We start from the raw sequence: 17,500 nt of genomic DNA, 5'->3' as shown, positions 1-17,500 counted from the left end.
GCGCAGGCTGATATTTTAGTCAAATGCAAAACACCAATAAAAATGACATAAAGTGTCCCAAAACTGCCACAAAATGAGCTCGGATCTGGGCAGATTCAGAAGGTCCCGCCCCCTAGTTCGTGACATCACTATTGGTCACACACTGCCTCCAGAATCAAAACAATGGCTTCAGAGAGTTCAGATTCGGAGAAGATGCTTTCTTGTTACTCATCCAGTTATGAATATGATTCAAATAGTTCTGAAGAGGAAAGCAGAAATGTTTGTAATCGATTAGAGAAGTCCTTCCGTATCAATTCGAGCCGTCTGGACTCCAATGTAGCACAAGCTCTGTTGGCAATTTGTGGAAACTTACTTCTTTATGCGTGTTACCGCAATTGGCTGCGACACACAACGATTCACCATCGCATTATTTATGTAGTTTTCCTTCTAATTTTGCGATCAACATGGTGTTTTCAGACAAAAAAGTACCCAAAATGGACTCCAATGTAGCGCCCAGAAAATGCACAAGATGGCGCTCTGTTGGAAATGCTCTGTTGGAAATGGGCTGATTTGTCCACTGGGAATTTGTGTCAACTTACACCTTCTTTATGCGTGTTACCGCAATTGGCTGCGACACAAAACGATTCACCATCGCGTTATTTATGTAATTTTCCTTCTAATTTTGCAATCAACACAGTGTTTTCAGACGCAAAACCCCAAAATGCATTGTGTGTCGCTTTCTCGGTCAGGGGCGTTCCCTCCGTGACGTCACTTAGGGGATTGTCATCAACTCGAAAACAAGACTTCCTGAATATTCAGTGCGAGTCTTAAAAGGTAAAATATTGCTATATGTGGTGGAATCTTTGTAAAATGCGCTCAGTAAAAGTCATTTGAAGTAATTTTATGTGATGTGTAATTTTATTTGATGTGGCGGTGTCTGTTGTCCTTTAACCGTGTCTGGGAACCAATTAAGTCCTTAAGCCAAGGTATCACTGTATGTCAAAAGATTTCACATGGTTACCGGTTCTCGACCTTTAGAAACATTCAAAGCTTTTGTTTGGCAATGACAAAGATGAAGTGAAAACTTGATGGCACCGAATCACAATTGACTGTTTGTGCGAATGTGACAAAAAAAAAGCATGGGCGAAAATGGGAATTGAGCATGTCGTCAAATTTAAGCACCTTGAATGCACGCTATAAGGAAGGTCACTCTGTCGTTCTCTGTAATTGTACTTCATTGTATCGCGTGCAGGTGTGGAATTGTGACTGTGCCTCATTGTGCCACCTGCCAGGCATGCACTTTGTCGAGCACTTGAGTGCTGTAAACTCCTTTGAGTGCGTTCACTTGTTTTGCAACAAAGTGACTTGAGAGCAATTTTTATGGCCGTGTTACGATGCCCCGAATGGTCGGACCATCTGCAGGTGGTCCTTCAAACTTTTGCTCCAACTTATTGCGTCATTGCATTGTGCAGCAACTTGCAGGTTGACCACGTCTTAATAAACACACGTGAAAAAATAAAATCTGGACTCACACATTGTAAATAGCACAGCCAGCTAATGTTGAGTCAATAGAGTTACATATATCGAATATGCGTTTTATACTTTTATATATAGTGATACCTCGGGTTACGAACTTTTCGGTTTACGAACGTTTAATTTATGAAAATTTTACCTTGGCATACAAACTATTTTTCGGGATACAGACGGAGCTGCCACAAAGAGTGATGTGTTGTCCGTGAGCCCGTTCTCCTGAAAGAAAATGGCAGCCAGCTTGTTTTGGTCCTCTATTCCCCGCCCCCAGTAATCGGTTAAAGCCATGTGATTGGTCAAGAACGCAGCAGTGAGGGGGGGGGGGGTTGTAGACTGCAAGGTTAAAATATCCCATCAATCAAGCTCCACAAATAACCCGCACAAGCCATCTGTACACTTGATGCAAAAAGGTATCAACCCAGCTAAACGGAACACAATTGATGAGGAACTAGGTAAAATTATTGAGAAGAAAGCACCTACATAATAATAATTTCATCTGTGCTGTATGTCATGCATATTAGCATATTTGACAATAAAGCTGACTTTGACTTTGACTTGACAAGGGATCATTCCCCAAGATGGTGAAAGAAGAAGGCTACGTTCCTCATCAAGTGTTTAATGCTGATGAAACCGGCCACTCCATTCCAACAAGCCATCAACGACCATCACAAAGGTAAATAAAATGATTTTATGATACAGTACAGTTTATTTCTTTAATTATAATACCATAGCCCATTTATTATACATAAAATAATGTGTATTTTGTGTAGTTTTAAGGCTTAGAAAATTAGAAAGTAGAACATTGTTTTATGGGGACCTGGGAACGGATTATTCTCATTTTAATTGTTTCCTATGGGAACTTAAATTTTGGGATACACACTTTTTGCCTTACACACTCTGTCTGGGAACCAATTTAGTTTGCAAGCCGAGGTATCACTGTAATAGAACGAGCGGTCTTCCTGTTGCTAGACAGATAGTTGAACTGAATTCTTAGAATGTACAATGCGTCCTTTCTATGACCTTTGTAGCTCGGGGAAATAATGAAAACATCACATGGCCCTTTGAAGTGGGTTCGTGGAGAAGGGATCTCCAAGTTATTACCATACTCCTCTCTCTATTGCTCTCCCATTACACTGGGATGAATTGATGTAATCCAAAAACATTCTTCCCACAGCATACTCACCCCTCAAGAACAATAAATGCTCGAACGAACACGGCAGTTTGTGAAACATCCTAAAACGAATCTACTGTTGTTAGGTTAGTCGTTGGTTTATAATAATACTACTACTACTACTAATAATAATAATAATAATACATTCCATTTCCAAGCACCTTTCAAAACTTTCAAGGTCACTTTACAGTCATAGGATAACTTTTTCTGCGGATGAGTAGCGGCCGCCACACACACCAGCGTTCACTAAACCTGGAAGTAACTCAAATAGATGGTAAGACAAATAATAATAATAAAAGGGTTTATAAGAACACATTTCCATCAAAATTATTCTGTTTCCCCCCCTAAAAACACTGTTTTCAATTTGACTTGAGGCCCGTCAACTTCGAGTTTTGTATTCCGTGTATGATGGGCTCCCCCGTGTGTCGGAAGAAAGAAATACGTGACGATTTGAAAGGTACTGTAACTCCAATCACCGCAATTAATAATAATAATAATAATAATAATAATAATAATAATAATAATAATAATAATAATAATAATAATAATAATAATAATACATTTATAACTCAGGGGATATGGATGTCTTTAAAGGACAACAACACTATTTTTTGTTTCCTAACTGACATCAGAAAACCGTTTTATAGCATCTAAAATACCCAAAACACAAAAACTGTTATTTTTAGTCAAACGCAAAACACCAATAAAAAGGTCTTAAAGTGAATCTGCAAAAAATTGAGGTGCGAATTGGGCATTTTCAGAAAGTCCCGCCCCCAGTTCGTGACGTCATGCCAAGACGTCTTGCCTTGTTCGAGAATCAAAACAATGGCTTCAGATTCGGAGATGATGCTTTATTGTTATGCATCCAGTTATGAATATGATTCCAATAGTTCTGAAGAGGAAAGCATAAATGTTTGCAATCGATTAAAGACGTTCTTCCGGGTCATTTTGAGGCATCAAGACGGATGTGTAGCACTGCGGGAAAATGCACAAGATGGCGCCAGAGCTCCGTCTGAAATGGGCTTATTTGTCGGCTTGGAATTTGTGTCAGCAAATATCAAATAGTTATCTTGGTGCAACACACAACAATTCACCATCGCATTATTTATGTATTTTCCTTTTATTTTCGTCATCAACACGGATCAACATGAAGTTTTCAGACCAAACAAAGTACAGTGGGACCTTGGCTTACGAACTTAATTGGTTCCCAGACAGAGTGTGTAAGGCGAAAAGTGTGTATCCCCCCAAAAAATTCCTATAGGAAACCATTAAAATGAGAATAATCCGTTCCCAGGTCTCCATAAAATATAATTTTCAACTAAATAAGCCTTAAAACTACACACAACATACCTTATTCTATGTATAATAAATGTGCTATTGTATGGTAATGAAAGAAATACACTGCACTGTATAACAAAGTCACTTTATTTACATTTGTGATGGTCGTTGGTGGCTCTTAATTGACACCTGTGACTTTCTGACTTGTAAGATCTTACGAAACTGAGGCATCACATTATCATTCATCATGTTCATGATTCTCATAGCCACAGTCCTTTCTGGATGGAACTGTTCAATAAAAGCCTGCACATCAACTCCTGAATGGCCTGCTTCTGCTTGTGCTCTTGAAGGCAAATCAAATCCTCTGTGACCTCATTATGGTCAGCAACAAGCTCCTCGATGTCATCTGCATCCACTTCGAGTCCCGTAGGTGCTGGCAGAGATTTTATTACAACAAAAGGAGCGAGTCCGATGATTCCACGGACGCGGAATAAAACGCGACAAAAGGCGGGCGGGGCGATCCGTCCTGCCTGTCAAGCTAGGCAAAATAAAATGGCACATTCGCTATCCCGGAAGGGAACAAACGTACGCGATCGCGGCTAACAATCACCTCGGGCAAAGCAAACTCTTGGACTTGCCAGCACAAGACACAGCGAGGCGCGAGGCGTCGTAATCATGTCACTCGTGAGGTGACAGCGACTCGTTGAAATGAAATTCAAGTGTCTTCTTCGGGTGGTGGAGGTCGCGAGCGGCGGCCCTGCCCCAGCTGTCAACTCGCACGTGACAATTTCGATGTCATTAGTCACGTGAAAGCATCGACTAAATAACGCCTGTGTGTAAAGCTTTTAGGCGAAGGATGGTAGCAATGGTGGACAGTACCGGGCTCTTTATTTGTAGAATGGTCGTAGAAAGGTACACTCAGGGAAGTGACACACAGCGTGAGAGATGTGTCAGGCTGAGATTCACATGCAGCTGCGGTGTGCACATGTGACGCCACAAACGCACACCTCGTTCGTGTTTCTCAATGATCTCCTTCTTCTCCTCTACGGTGATTATGTTTTGTGTCTTCTTCGGCTGAACACGAGCTTGTGGTGGGTTTTTTTTTCGGTCCCATAATAGTAAAATTATCTGCAAAAAGCTCCTCGGAGGCGATCGACGTGTGAATTCAGAGAGAGGGGGTGTGGAAAGGTGCGCCGGCTGGAACACTGTTCAGTCGTGTGCTTCCGCCGAAGATCCGAAGATTACTCGGCCAGATCCGAAGATCACTCTGCCAGCCGTGGTGGGTGTGTAACGCGAAAAGTAATGCGCATTCCAAGGTTTAATTTTCATAAATTTGACGTTCGTAAACCGAAAAGTTCGTAAGGTAAGGTGTTCGTAAGCCGAGGTCTCACTGTACCGCAAAACATTGTGTGTCCTTTCTCGGTCAGGGCCGTTCCTTCCGGGACGTGACGTCAGGACTCAACAAGACTTCCTGAATATTCAGCACAAGTCTTAAAACGTAAAATATAGCGATATGCGGTGGAATCTTTGTAAAATACGCTCAGTAGAAGTCATTTGAAGCGATTTTACAAATTATGGACACAACTTGTCCGGAGCCGTCGGTTGTCCTTTAAATGTATGCAGAAGGGGTGTGAGCGGGAGGGAGACCATTGATATTATGTGCAGTGGCGGGGGGAGGGGCATTGATATGATGGGATGGGGCAGCTCAGTTTAATTTATCTTTGCTGATGCACCACCCACAGAGTGTGCAAAAAGCATCCCATTTGGGATAAGCAATAAGTTAAATAAAAAAAGAAAACACAAATAAACAGAAATAAACAAAGAAACTCAATGCAAAAAAAATAGAACTGACGTGTCAAGTTTATTTTTTAAGAAATCATGGAACAAACAATAACACACAGAACATGAAAACAGCAATGACGCAACAACACAGTACAAATACAGTATATCGACCAGTTAATTCACACAAAAAAACAAAGTATACAAATAAATACACACATAAACCTTCAATGCAAAAGGTGGAACTGATGCATTGTGTTGGCCCTGTGATCAAAAACCGCAAGCGCTCGGTGAGTGTTTTGATTCATTATGAAGAAACCAACAATATGCAGAGCATGCATCAAACAGCAATGAGGCAACCAGTTCATTCGCAAAAAAATATGTATGCATGAACAAACAAACCCTCTATGAAAAAGGTAAAATTGCCGCGTAAAGCGGTGGTCCTGTGATTAAAAACTGTATGCGCTTGATAAATTTTTAACCCAACAAACAAACAAGTAAATCCACCATCCCATTAAAAAAATACAATTATTTCCACCAAAAGTTTTGAAGACAAAGGATCAATTTCAGAGAACCTTGTAATTCACAACACCAAAACATGGAAACAATCACATTTAATCCTTCTCATAAAGCCTCATGACAACAACACTTAAAGGACAACCAACACCATTTTTTGTTTCCTAACTGACATCAGAAAAACGTTTTATCTTCTTATTTTCCTTTCGGCTTTTCCCTTCAAGGGGTCGCCACAGCAAATCAGTGTCCTCCATCTTGAGAGGTTTGATCCGCATGTTTGATTTGGCCAAGCTTTTACGTCGGATGCCCTTCCTGACACAACCCTATGTATTTATCCGGGCTTAGGACCGGCGCAAGAAGACGTATGTCCCTTTGTGGCTACAGAACAAGCAACTCACTCAGTAAAAGGCTCCCAAACACAAAATGGTCATCGGCACAGCAATATAAAAAAAACGTTTTATAGCATCTAAAATACCCAAAACACACAGGCTGACATTTTTAGTAAAAATCAGTTAAAGTGTCCCAAAACTACTTCAAAATGACCCGGAGATGCCGGGTTTCAGAATGTCCCGCCCCTTTGTTCGTGACGTCACACCAGCACGTCTTGCCTTGCTCGAGAATCAAAACAATGGCTTCAGATTCTTTCTTGATGATGTGTTTGATGATGATGATGATGATGATGATGATGATGATGATGATGATGATGATGATGATGATGATGATGATTGTGGTTGACATGGGACAATTTTAAATTTTGGTTGGGACTTCAGCAAGCATCACGGACGGACAAGCTTGACTTGCTTTCGCGGTCTGAATAAAATGATGGGGCGGGCCAGATTTGCCCCCTGGTGCTTGACTTTGACACCTGTGGCCCATGGCAATCATGAAATTATTGACCCGACTGTTCCGAGAGAGCTTTGGACGAGAGGCTAAATTTCGATTCCTACAGCTTCTTAATGTGTGTCCGAACGGGGGCCTCTTAAAAGACAACCGACACCAATTTTTGATTTCCTAACTGACATCAGAAAAACGTTTTATAGCATCTAAAATACCCAAAACACGCAGGCTGATATTTTAAGTCAAATGCAAAACACCAATAAAAATGACTTAAAGTGTCCCAAAACAAAACTGCCACAAAATGAGCTCGGAACTGGGGAGATTCAGAAAGTCCCGCCCCCTTGTTCGTGATGTCACGTCAGGAAACTCCTTCACAAACTGCCTTGCTCCAGATTCAAAACAATGGCTTCGAGAGTTCAGATTCGGAGAAGATGCTTTCTTGTTACTCATCCAGTTATGAATATGATTCAAATAGTTCTGAAGAGGAAAGCATAAATGTTTGCAATCGATTAAAGAAGTCCTTCCGTATCAATTTGAGCCGTTATGACTCCAATGTAGCATCACAGAAAATGCACAATATGACGCCCAAATTCCATTGGAAATGGGCTGATTTGTCTGCTGGGAAGTTGTGTCAACTAGTATCAAACAGTAGTCTTGGTGCAACAATTCACCATCGCGTTATTTATGTGTTTTCCTTCTAATTTCGCCATCAACACGGAGGTTTTAAGACCAAACAAAGTACCCAAAATGCATTGTGTGTCGCTTTCTCGGTCAGGGGCTTTCCAGACGTGACGTCACGTCAGGCATCATCATCAACTCGAAAACAAGACTTCCTGAATATTCAGCGCGAGTCTTAATACATAAAATATAGCTATATGCCGTGGAATCTTTGTAAAACACACATAAGTTATTTGAAGTGATTTTACAAATTATGGACACAACCTGTCCGCAGGCGCGGGTTGTCCTTTAATAGTTCAGAGATCCGGTTGTTTTGGCTCGGCTCACGAAAAAGATCCATCTCTTTTGGCTCCCAAATGGCTCTTCAGTCTTTTTTTTTTTGCTTAAATTAAGTACCACTCCATGGGTTTCTTTTGCAAGTCATGAAAACTCTATCATGCAGTTTTATGAGCGAACAGCAGGTGACGCTGCAATTCAACACTCCCCCACAGACGCGTGGTTATGACGTCACTCGAGGTCAGTTCACCGAAATGCACCGTTGAAGCTTCCAACTGTACCGTGCAATCTCAAGCCATCGCCAGGATTCAAAGTAAAAATTAAACATATTCAACTGAACGTAGCACAGGGATCCTCTTGACAGAACACTGGCCGAGCGCCACTCACAGCCATCGATATTAGATACAGCTCGACGTTGAAAAGGCTATTTTGTTATCAATAGTCTCTACGACTTCTGCCTTTTCACAAGTGACGACAGTCAGTGTTGATTGAAAAGTGTGTTTTGTGACGCAGTATATTATCTTTGTTGTTGAAAATTAATTACGTACGCATCCAAAGGAGACAGCAGGGTCGGGTCGAATCTCGCCAAAACCCATCCTGTATGGATGTTACTCCCATGCATGTATGTGTTTTCATCAATTGACGACGGTGTTATCCCATTTACTAAAGCATTTGTTGCGAATGCAACCAAAATACCAAATAAGATACTTTACAACCTGTCACACATACCCGTTGAGTTAATCGAAGACTCAATTTTCTGAAATATAGGAATTTCAGTAAAACTAATTGGATGACGATTGACCAGCGTCGAGTCCACAGTGGAGTTTGTCTCTCGACCAAAGTCACCAAATTGACTCAATGTGAGAGGGCTCCTAAATGAGGACAAGCCGTCCAAGGGAAAAATGGGTAAAGGGTGGATGGGCATTGGAACAACACAATATTTCTGCATACGTATTTTGAATCCAAAATATTTCTGCATGTAGCAGCAATCTTTTCGTCTTAATGTAGCACAACATGTATCTGCCACTGAAGGTCGTTCTCTTGATGACTTGCTCTGCTTTCTTCCCCAGGCTTGTCAAGAGTCCTCACTCGAGAGTGACTGTGCCAGCATGCATCATGAAGGTATGAGAGACGAGTGTTCCCATAGTATATGTGAAATATTCTCATTTGTGGCGAAGGATGGCAGTTTTAGTTTTGCATGTACATTTGGAAAAAGAAGTCATGCACCTTCCCTGCAATTCTTATGTATAGAGGCCATGTTACCATGACATCATACTTCCTTCAAGTATACATACAACTCTGAAAGTCAAACAATAACATCTCTCAATGTCCTTAAGTGCATATAAAATTTGAAAGACTTAACATTGTATTCCTTCGGGAAATTACCATCATGTAATTCCCACCAGTGTCAGTAATGTGATGATTTCTATTTTTGTCGGCAGCCCAAATGAGTCCACACTTCCTTTCAATATTAGAGTGTGGTAAGGTCCTTCATATCTTTCATAGACCGACAACATTTGACGGCAGAATATCTGATAAGACTCCACATCACCTTTTTAAACAAATTGGTAGTACAGTAGCTTCTTCAGTGGTGCAAGTAAAGAAAATGTAGACATTCTACTCATTTTCATAAAAAAATAATAATAATAATAATATATTTCATTTTAAGCGGCTTTCAATGTTTTTGGAAGGCTTTTACTGAGTGAGTTGCTTGTTCTGTAGCCACAAAGTCTTCTTGTGCCGGTCCCAAGCCCGCATAAATACAGAGGGTTGTGTTAGGAAAGGCATCCGACGTAAAAGCTTGGCCAAAACAAACATGCGGATCAAACCTCTAAAGATGGAGGACACTGATTTGCTGTGGCGACCCCTTGAAGGGAAAAGCCGAAAGGAAAAGAAGAGGAGATTTTAAGCGCCTTTCAAAGCTCTCAAGGACACTTTACAGTCACAGACAAGCATAAGTACTATAATAAATAAAATACAATCACAAATAGAATACAATAAATAAAATACAGTTATAAATAGAAACAAGAGAAAGAGCTACACAGAAAAAGCAATTTTAAATATGTGGGTTTTGAGATGGGATTTGAAGGTGGGAAGCGAATCGATGTTACGAATGTTGGGAGGAAGTGAGTTCCAGAGTTTGGGGGCAGAGCAGCTGAAAGCCCTGTTCCCCATCGTGCTGAGACAGGCAGGGGTGGGGGGGCACACAGAGGTGGAGGGAGGAAGAGGATCTGGAGCAGGAGTCTGCCAAATTGAAGAGAAATCTTCCATAATAAAAAAACAACTTAATTTACTGCCTACACCTGCGTGCGGAGGTGAGAAACATTCTTGCTGTCGAAAATATTTGTAGCAAATGGCACCATTGGACCCCGGGCGGATTGGAGCCTGAGCAGCTTTTATTTTCAGATATTCATTGATTTCCAAACCAAATGTGGTCAGCCCAAGGCAAGGGTGTAAAAGTTAGTTTTTGCGGCGGGCCACATTGTAGTTACAGTTTCCTCTCGGGGGCCGTTATGAATTTGGGGAAACCATGAAAATTTTTCATCGGCACATATTACATACAAACCGAACAACAAATTAATGAATGACTACTAGTTTTCCAATCTGAAGTAAAAATTATAATAATTGTTATTATTATTATTTAATAATAATAATAATAATAATAATAATAATAATAATAATAATTATTATTATTATTATTATTCGCTATCTAGCTAGCTAGCTGGCTATCTATTAGCTAGCTGGCTATTTATTAGCTATCTATTGGCGAGCTTGCTAGCTGTCTATCTGTTGGCTATTGAATAGCTTGCTAGCTAGCTTTTTATTTATTTGAGTTATTCCGGGTTGAGTGAACGCTGGCGCATGTGGCTGCCGCTGCTCACCCACAGAAAAACTGATTCAGTGACTGTAAAGTGATCTTGAGAGTTTGGAAAGGCGCTTACCAATGAAATGTGTTATTATGTTAATGATGATGATGATGATTGTGGTTGACATGGGACAATTTTAAATTTTGGTTGGGACTTTAGCAAGCATCACGGACGGACAAGCTTGACTTGCTTTCGCGGTCTGAATAAAATGATGGGGCGGGCCAGATTTGCCCCCTGGTGCTTGACTTTGACACCTGTGGCCCATGGCAATCATGAAATTATTGACCGACTGTTCCGAGAGAGCTTTGGACTAGAGGCTAAATTTCGATTCCTACAGCTTCTTAATGTGTCCGAACGGGGGCCTCTTAAAGGACAAACCGACACCAATTTTTGATTTCCTAACTGACATCAGAAAAACGTTTCAGAGCATCTAAAATACCCAAAACACGCAGGCTGATATTTTTAGTCAAATGCAAAACACCAATAAAAATGACTTAAAGTGTCCCAAAACTGCCACAAAATGAGCTCGGAACTGGGGAGATTCAGAAAGTCCCGCCCCCTTGTTTGTGACGTCACGTCAGGAAACTCCTTGCTCCAGATTCAAAACAATGGCTTCAGAGAGTTCAGATTCGGAGAAGATGCTTTCTTGTTACTCATCCAGTTATGAATATGATTCAAATAATTATGAAGAGGAAAGCATAAATGTTTGCAATTGATTAAAGAAGTCCTTCCATATCAATTCGAGCCATCAATGACAGCAATGTAGCGTCCCAGAAAATGGACAAGATGGCGCCCAAGCTTTGTTGGAAATGGGCTGATTTGTCTGCTGGGAATTTGTGTCAACTTCTGTATGGTGCAGTTGTTTGTGTCAACTTCTGTATGGTGCAGTAGTAGTAGTCTTGGTCATCTTGGTGCAACACACAACGATTCACTATTGCGTTATTTATGTGTTTTCCTGCTAATTTCGCCATCAACACAATGTTTTCAGACCAAACAACGTACCCAAAATGTATTGTGCATCGCTTTCGCGGTCTGGGGCGTTCCTGACGTGACATCACGTCAGGCATCGTCATCAACTTGAAAACAAGACTTCCTTCCTGAATATTCAGCGCGAGTCTTCAAAGGTAAAATATAGCTATATGCGGTGGAATCTTTGTCAAATGCGCTCAGTAGAAGTCATTTGAAGTCATTTTACAAATTATGGACACAACTTGTCCGGAGGCGTCGGTTGTCCTTTAACTACACTCACAAGCAAGATACTGTGCATGAAAATTATTCAGTGCATATCGGAGCAAAGTGTCTGCATTTCTTCCACTATTCCGTCTTCCCCTCCCACGCCGACTATCCTCCAGCGTCTCACATCCATCCATCTGCACTCTTCTCTCTCTGACTTGTCATTCCTCCGAAGGCTTCACGGCTCTATCGTCTACTGTTTTGATGCTTATTTTACTTCTAATGAGCCAGTTGTTCCACTGTTTGGGTCCCCTGAGGGAGAGCCGCGTCGCTCACAGAAACACTTTGAAAACCTCGTCACCGCAGAGATGGAGTTGGGGGCGGTGTGGCTTGCAGCGCGTACAAAGTGAAAAATGTGTTGATGACAGTTTATGACAGCGCATTCTTTTGCCGTCAATTAGACTGCGGTTATTCAAAAGCAATTTACAACTCCCTACAGTGGAAAAGCGTCCGCCATCTCCCGGGGGCTTCGCTCCGCCATGGCGTAAATGATGGATCCAATCCATTTGTCGGTGTAGGCTCAAGCTGAAGAAGCAGAAATATTATTAAAGGGGTCTCCAAGCCATGGCGCTCCATCTTTGGTCGTGCTCTTTCGCAGACAGCGAAGAGGTGGGCAAGAACCGCTGCGTATCAATACGTGTCGGTGTTGGTGTTCCTGATTAATTGACATGACATTTTGCTGTTCTCGCTAAATGTCACGTCCCATGCTGCGTGCTCCAAGCGTGGACGTCTGCCCATTGCAGGCACTCCTCCCTTTTTGTCTCCTCCCAAATCCACCTCGTCTTTACCAAAGGTCACACCTGATGTGTTTTTTTTTTTGGCGTGAATACAGTCAAACCTGGGTTTTCAAACGTCTCGGTTCTCAACAAATTCGGTTTTCGATCCAAAATTTCGATTTCTTTTTTATGGCATATCGGTTTACAACCGAAAATGGGTTCTGGACTGCATACCTGTCAACCGGCCGTATTTTGCGGTATTCTGTACAATTTTTGCACGTTTTTAGATGTGTACGGCATACAAGAACGTTAGTATCGGTAAATATAATTTTTAGATATTTTCGATACCGTTTTCACCATTTAATATTAGCAGTAATGCTAATTATAACAAATATCGCCACTCGTAAAAAGCAAAGTCGACCACAGAGAAAACAAGTCTGTGCGAAAAGTCTCGAGAAGAAACAAAAGTTCCGGTCAGGCGCAATTTTATTTTGAAATCAGTTAAATTAAACATTTTACCATGGTTTTTTTTGCCGTAATATCATTCATGTTTTTATAAACATTATACATTGTAAGAACACAAATTCAAATTATTTATTTTACTGTGGACAAATTAAATTGTGGCTTTTTTGGCTGTGGACAAATTAAATTTGTCCACAGCCAAAAAAGCCACAATGCTCTACAATAAAGAACATACTTGTTTATTACTCGAAATATGTTGGAACTTGTTCAAAGTATTCATGTGAAATTTGGTTCAGAAAATTGCGCAATGAGATATCACACACGCATATGCGTTTTCTTGTCAGTAAATTAGGAAAAATTGAGCCGTTAGTAAGGTTTTAGTAGAAGATTTTATTTTATTTTCATTTAATGATATATGTATTTATGTATGTATTATCTAAACGTTTTTGCAGTAAAATGTAATGAAGACATTGAGGGGTGGGGGGGTACTGACCCTAAAAATATTACAGTAGGTATGATATTGATACAGTATACCTGACTATAATATAATATTTAAACATAGGGATGTACTAACGCATTGCCAGCCTGCTAGCGCGTTGCGGTGCCAGGCGTAGAATTAACATTTAAAAAAGAAAAAAGGCACAAAATGGCGACCTCCAGTGGCCACGTCCGCTTCCACAGGCTGATAAATTCCTTATATGGAGCTTGGACTCCCTCTTCTGGCGGCTTTTGGGTGCAACACGGTTCTCAGACCAAACATGTACAGCTAAATACATTGACATGATGGAAGGACTGCTACAATATGTCTTTTTTCGGTCAGGGGGCGGTCCTTTAGTGACGTCATGTACGGACCCGTCACCAACTCAAAAAGAAGACTTCCTGAATATTCAGAGCGAGTCTTAAAACATAAAATATAGCTATATGCAGTGGAATCTTATTAAAATACACTCAGTGGAAGTCATTTGAAGCCATTTTACAAATTATGGACACAACTTGTCCGGAGCCGTCGGTTGTCCTTTAACTGGCTATCCATTTGCTATCTAACCATCTATCTATTTGCTATCCATTTGCTATTTATTTGCAATCTACTATCTAACTACCTAGCTGGCTATCTATTTTGCTATCCATTTGCTATCTATTTGCTATCTATGAGCTACCTGGCTAACTACCTAGCCAGCTATCCATTTGCTGTATGTTTGCTATCTAGCAATCTAACTATTTGCTATCCATTTGCTGTCTATTATCTCGGTACCTAGCTGGCTATCTATTTGCTATCCATTTGCTACCAATTGCTATCTATTAGCTATCTGGCAAGCTACCTAGCTACCTAGCTAGCTATCCATTTGCTATCTATTTGCAATCTAGTATCTAGCTACCTAGCTGGCCATCTACTTTGCTGTCCATTTGCTATCTATTTGCTATCTATGAGCTATCTGGCTAACTACCTAGCTAGCTATCCATTTGCTGTATATTTGCTATCTAGCTATCTAACTATTTGCTATCCATTTGCTATCTATTATCTAGCTACCTAGCTGGCTATCTATTTGCTATCCATTTGCTATCTACTAGATTTGTGGCTAGCTACCTAGCTAGCTATCCATTTGCTATCTATTTGCTATCTAGCTATCTATCTATTTGCTATCCATTTGGTATCTATTTGCTATCTATTATCTAACTACCTAGCTGGCTATCTATTTGCTATTCATTTGCTATCTATTCACTATCTATTAGCTATATGGCTAGCTAGCTAGATAGGTAGCTGGCTATTTATTAGCTATATGGTGATCTAGATAGTTATATATCTGTCTCGCTTGCTATCTATGAGCTATCTGTTAGCTAGCTACCTAACTTTCTATCTATTTGAGTTACTTCTGGGTTGAGTGAATGCTGGCATGTGTGGCTGCCGCTGCTCACTCACAGAAAAACTGATCATGTGACTGAAAAGTGACCTTTGGAGTTTTGAAAGGCGCTTACAAATGAAATGTATTATTATTATTATTATTATTATTATTATTCGATTGTATGTCCGCTTTTGATGTCGATCCCTTTGACGTTTGGTCCAGTCTGGGGGGAGGGGGGGGTCTACCTTCATGTTTACCCTCTCCCCAAAGACCCAATTTAGGTTTCTCTCGTTTCTCTCCATATCTCGGCGATGGGGGTACAGAGAATTAGCTTTCATTGTCAAGTGAATGCGTTTGCTCTATCTTAATGAGGTTTGCCGTGACTGAGGCAAGACTTTGCAGTCTGCATGCTAAACGGGCAGAAATTGGATGGCGTATTAGCCTCCCCCCTGCTACCAGACGACATCCTTTCACTGCACTTGTAATTCCGACGCCTCTCCGCAATTACCTCCGTACACAGTTTTATCTTGTCACTTCCAAATTAGAATGAAAGAGCAAGCACCGCAGCCGCCATCATGTATTTTTCTGTCTTTTGAGAAAACTCATTCCAGACTGTAATTAACTGCAGAAAACACGCCACCGGTCTGACCTGACATGGAGTGCCGTTATGCAAATGAACCCCGGGATTGTCGGATGCCAATTGGCAAGATTCTTATTCCGCACGGCGCCGGACCAGATAGAGAGAGATTAGCGGACCGTATCCGAGCGCCGGTGAATGGCTAGCGACTAGCTTCAACATGTATTGTGTTGCTATTTCCTCTTGTTTGACTTCAGACGGCTCATTAAAGAGCCACTTGTCACACGGCATGGACAGAAAGAGTGACTCTAATAAGCCGTACTGCGCTCTGTCGGCACGGGGCCGTCCGTGTCTGCCCGGCGCTGTGACGACTGTAAAATGCATCGCCGAGCCAGCTCTTACAAAATTCATCATCTTGCTCCCTCTCCCGAGTAGGAGTCGTTTCATCCTCCCCCTTGTCGTTAGTACGCTTGCGGGGCTGCTTCTGGGCAGCCGTTCAGACATGGCCAGTGGGTAGAAAACATGGCGCGGCGCTTTCTAAAAGGCTGCCTGCCGTGTTTTGCGCAGGGCCTTAAGTGTCACTCTGCGGAGGCTGCTAAAACATTCGCATATGCACACACACTCCCCAGCGCCGGCTGAAATAGTTTTGTGTCACTGTGTACAGTGACCTTGGCTTACGAACTTAATTGGTTCCCAGACAGAGTGTGTAAGGAGAAAAGTGTGTATCCCAAAAATTAATTTCCCATAGGAAACCATTAAAATGAGAATAATTCGTTCCCAGATCCCCATAAAACATAATTTTCTACTTTCTAATTTTCTAAGCCTTGAAACTGCACAAAATCTACCTTATTTTATGTATAATAAATGTGCTATGGTATTATAATTAAAGAAATAAACTGTACTCTATAATAAAGTCATTTTATTTACCTTTGTAATGGTTGTTGGTGGCTTGATGGAATGGAGTGGCCGGTTTCATCAGCATTAAACACTTGATGAGGAACGTAGCCTTCTTCTTTCACCATCTTGAGGAATGGTCCATTATGGTTCTTTCTCTGCGATAATTTTACCTAGTTCCTCAGCAACTGTGTTCTGTTTAGCTGGGTGATAGCTTTTTGCATCAAGTGTACACATGCCTTGTGCGTGTTATTTGTGGAGCCTGATTGATTGGAATTTTAACCTTGCAGTGTACACTCTGCCTTTGAACTATCAAAGTTGAAACAAGTCCAAATGTAACTGTTTTCGATCCATTTTGTCACTCTCTGTCATCTGCCTATCTCTTTAATGTTGAAACCACCCCCTCACTGCAGCGTTCTTGACCAATCACGTGGCTTTAGCCGACGACTGGGGGCGGGGAATAGAGGACAAAAACAAGCCGGCTGCGATTTTGTTTTAGGAGAACGGGCTCGTTCGCAAATGACACTCATTGTGGTGCTCCGTGTGAATCCCGAAAAATAGTTTGTATGCCAATGTGAAATTTTCATAAATTTAACGTTCGTTAACCGAAAAGTTCGTAAGCCAAGGGGTTCGTAAACCGAGGTATCACTGTATTTTGACATTCAAGAGTACAGAAATAAACACGCTGCCTCCCCGCGGCGGCCATGTTTGCTCACTTGTGGTTGGTTTAAACGCCTATCAGACCCTCGTTGTGTGTTACTGACTGTGGGCTGATCGCCACGCTAACGAGAAAAAGGTGCACTCTGGGTTGCGATTCAAGAGGCGAGCGACGCTTTCCAGAGGATTGACTTCAAAGTCAAGTGTGT

General features: G+C 41.3%; 1 protein-coding gene across 3 annotated transcripts in view; it reads left to right on the top strand.

Moving 5' to 3' along the window:
* The first annotated feature begins 8,273 nt into the window (after nt 1–8,273).
* sulf2a (sulfatase 2a) overlaps nt 8,274–17,500 on the top strand; it is a 79,836-nt gene continuing 70,609 nt past the window's right edge. For 2 of the 3 annotated variants that reach the window (XM_089009841.1, XM_089009842.1), the window contains exons 1-2: nt 8,274–8,357; nt 9,115–9,166. Coding sequence is in view for 1 of the 3 variants with exons in the window: in XM_089009839.1 (XP_088865965.1) it covers nt 9,161–9,166 (6 nt within the window). In the remaining 2 variants the exon portion in view is untranslated. The remainder of the gene's footprint in view (nt 8,358–9,114; nt 9,167–17,500) is intronic. The other variant, XM_089009839.1, reaches the window with a different exon arrangement.

The sequence above is a fragment of the Hippocampus bargibanti genome, linkage group LG12, assembly GCF_051943395.1.
Source record: "Hippocampus bargibanti isolate YZ-2025 linkage group LG12, ASM5194339v1, whole genome shotgun sequence".
Classification (NCBI taxonomy): domain Eukaryota; kingdom Metazoa; phylum Chordata; class Actinopteri; order Syngnathiformes; family Syngnathidae; genus Hippocampus; species Hippocampus bargibanti.
Note: the sequence above shows the minus strand (reverse complement) of the source record. Positions and strands in the feature narration are given on the sequence as shown.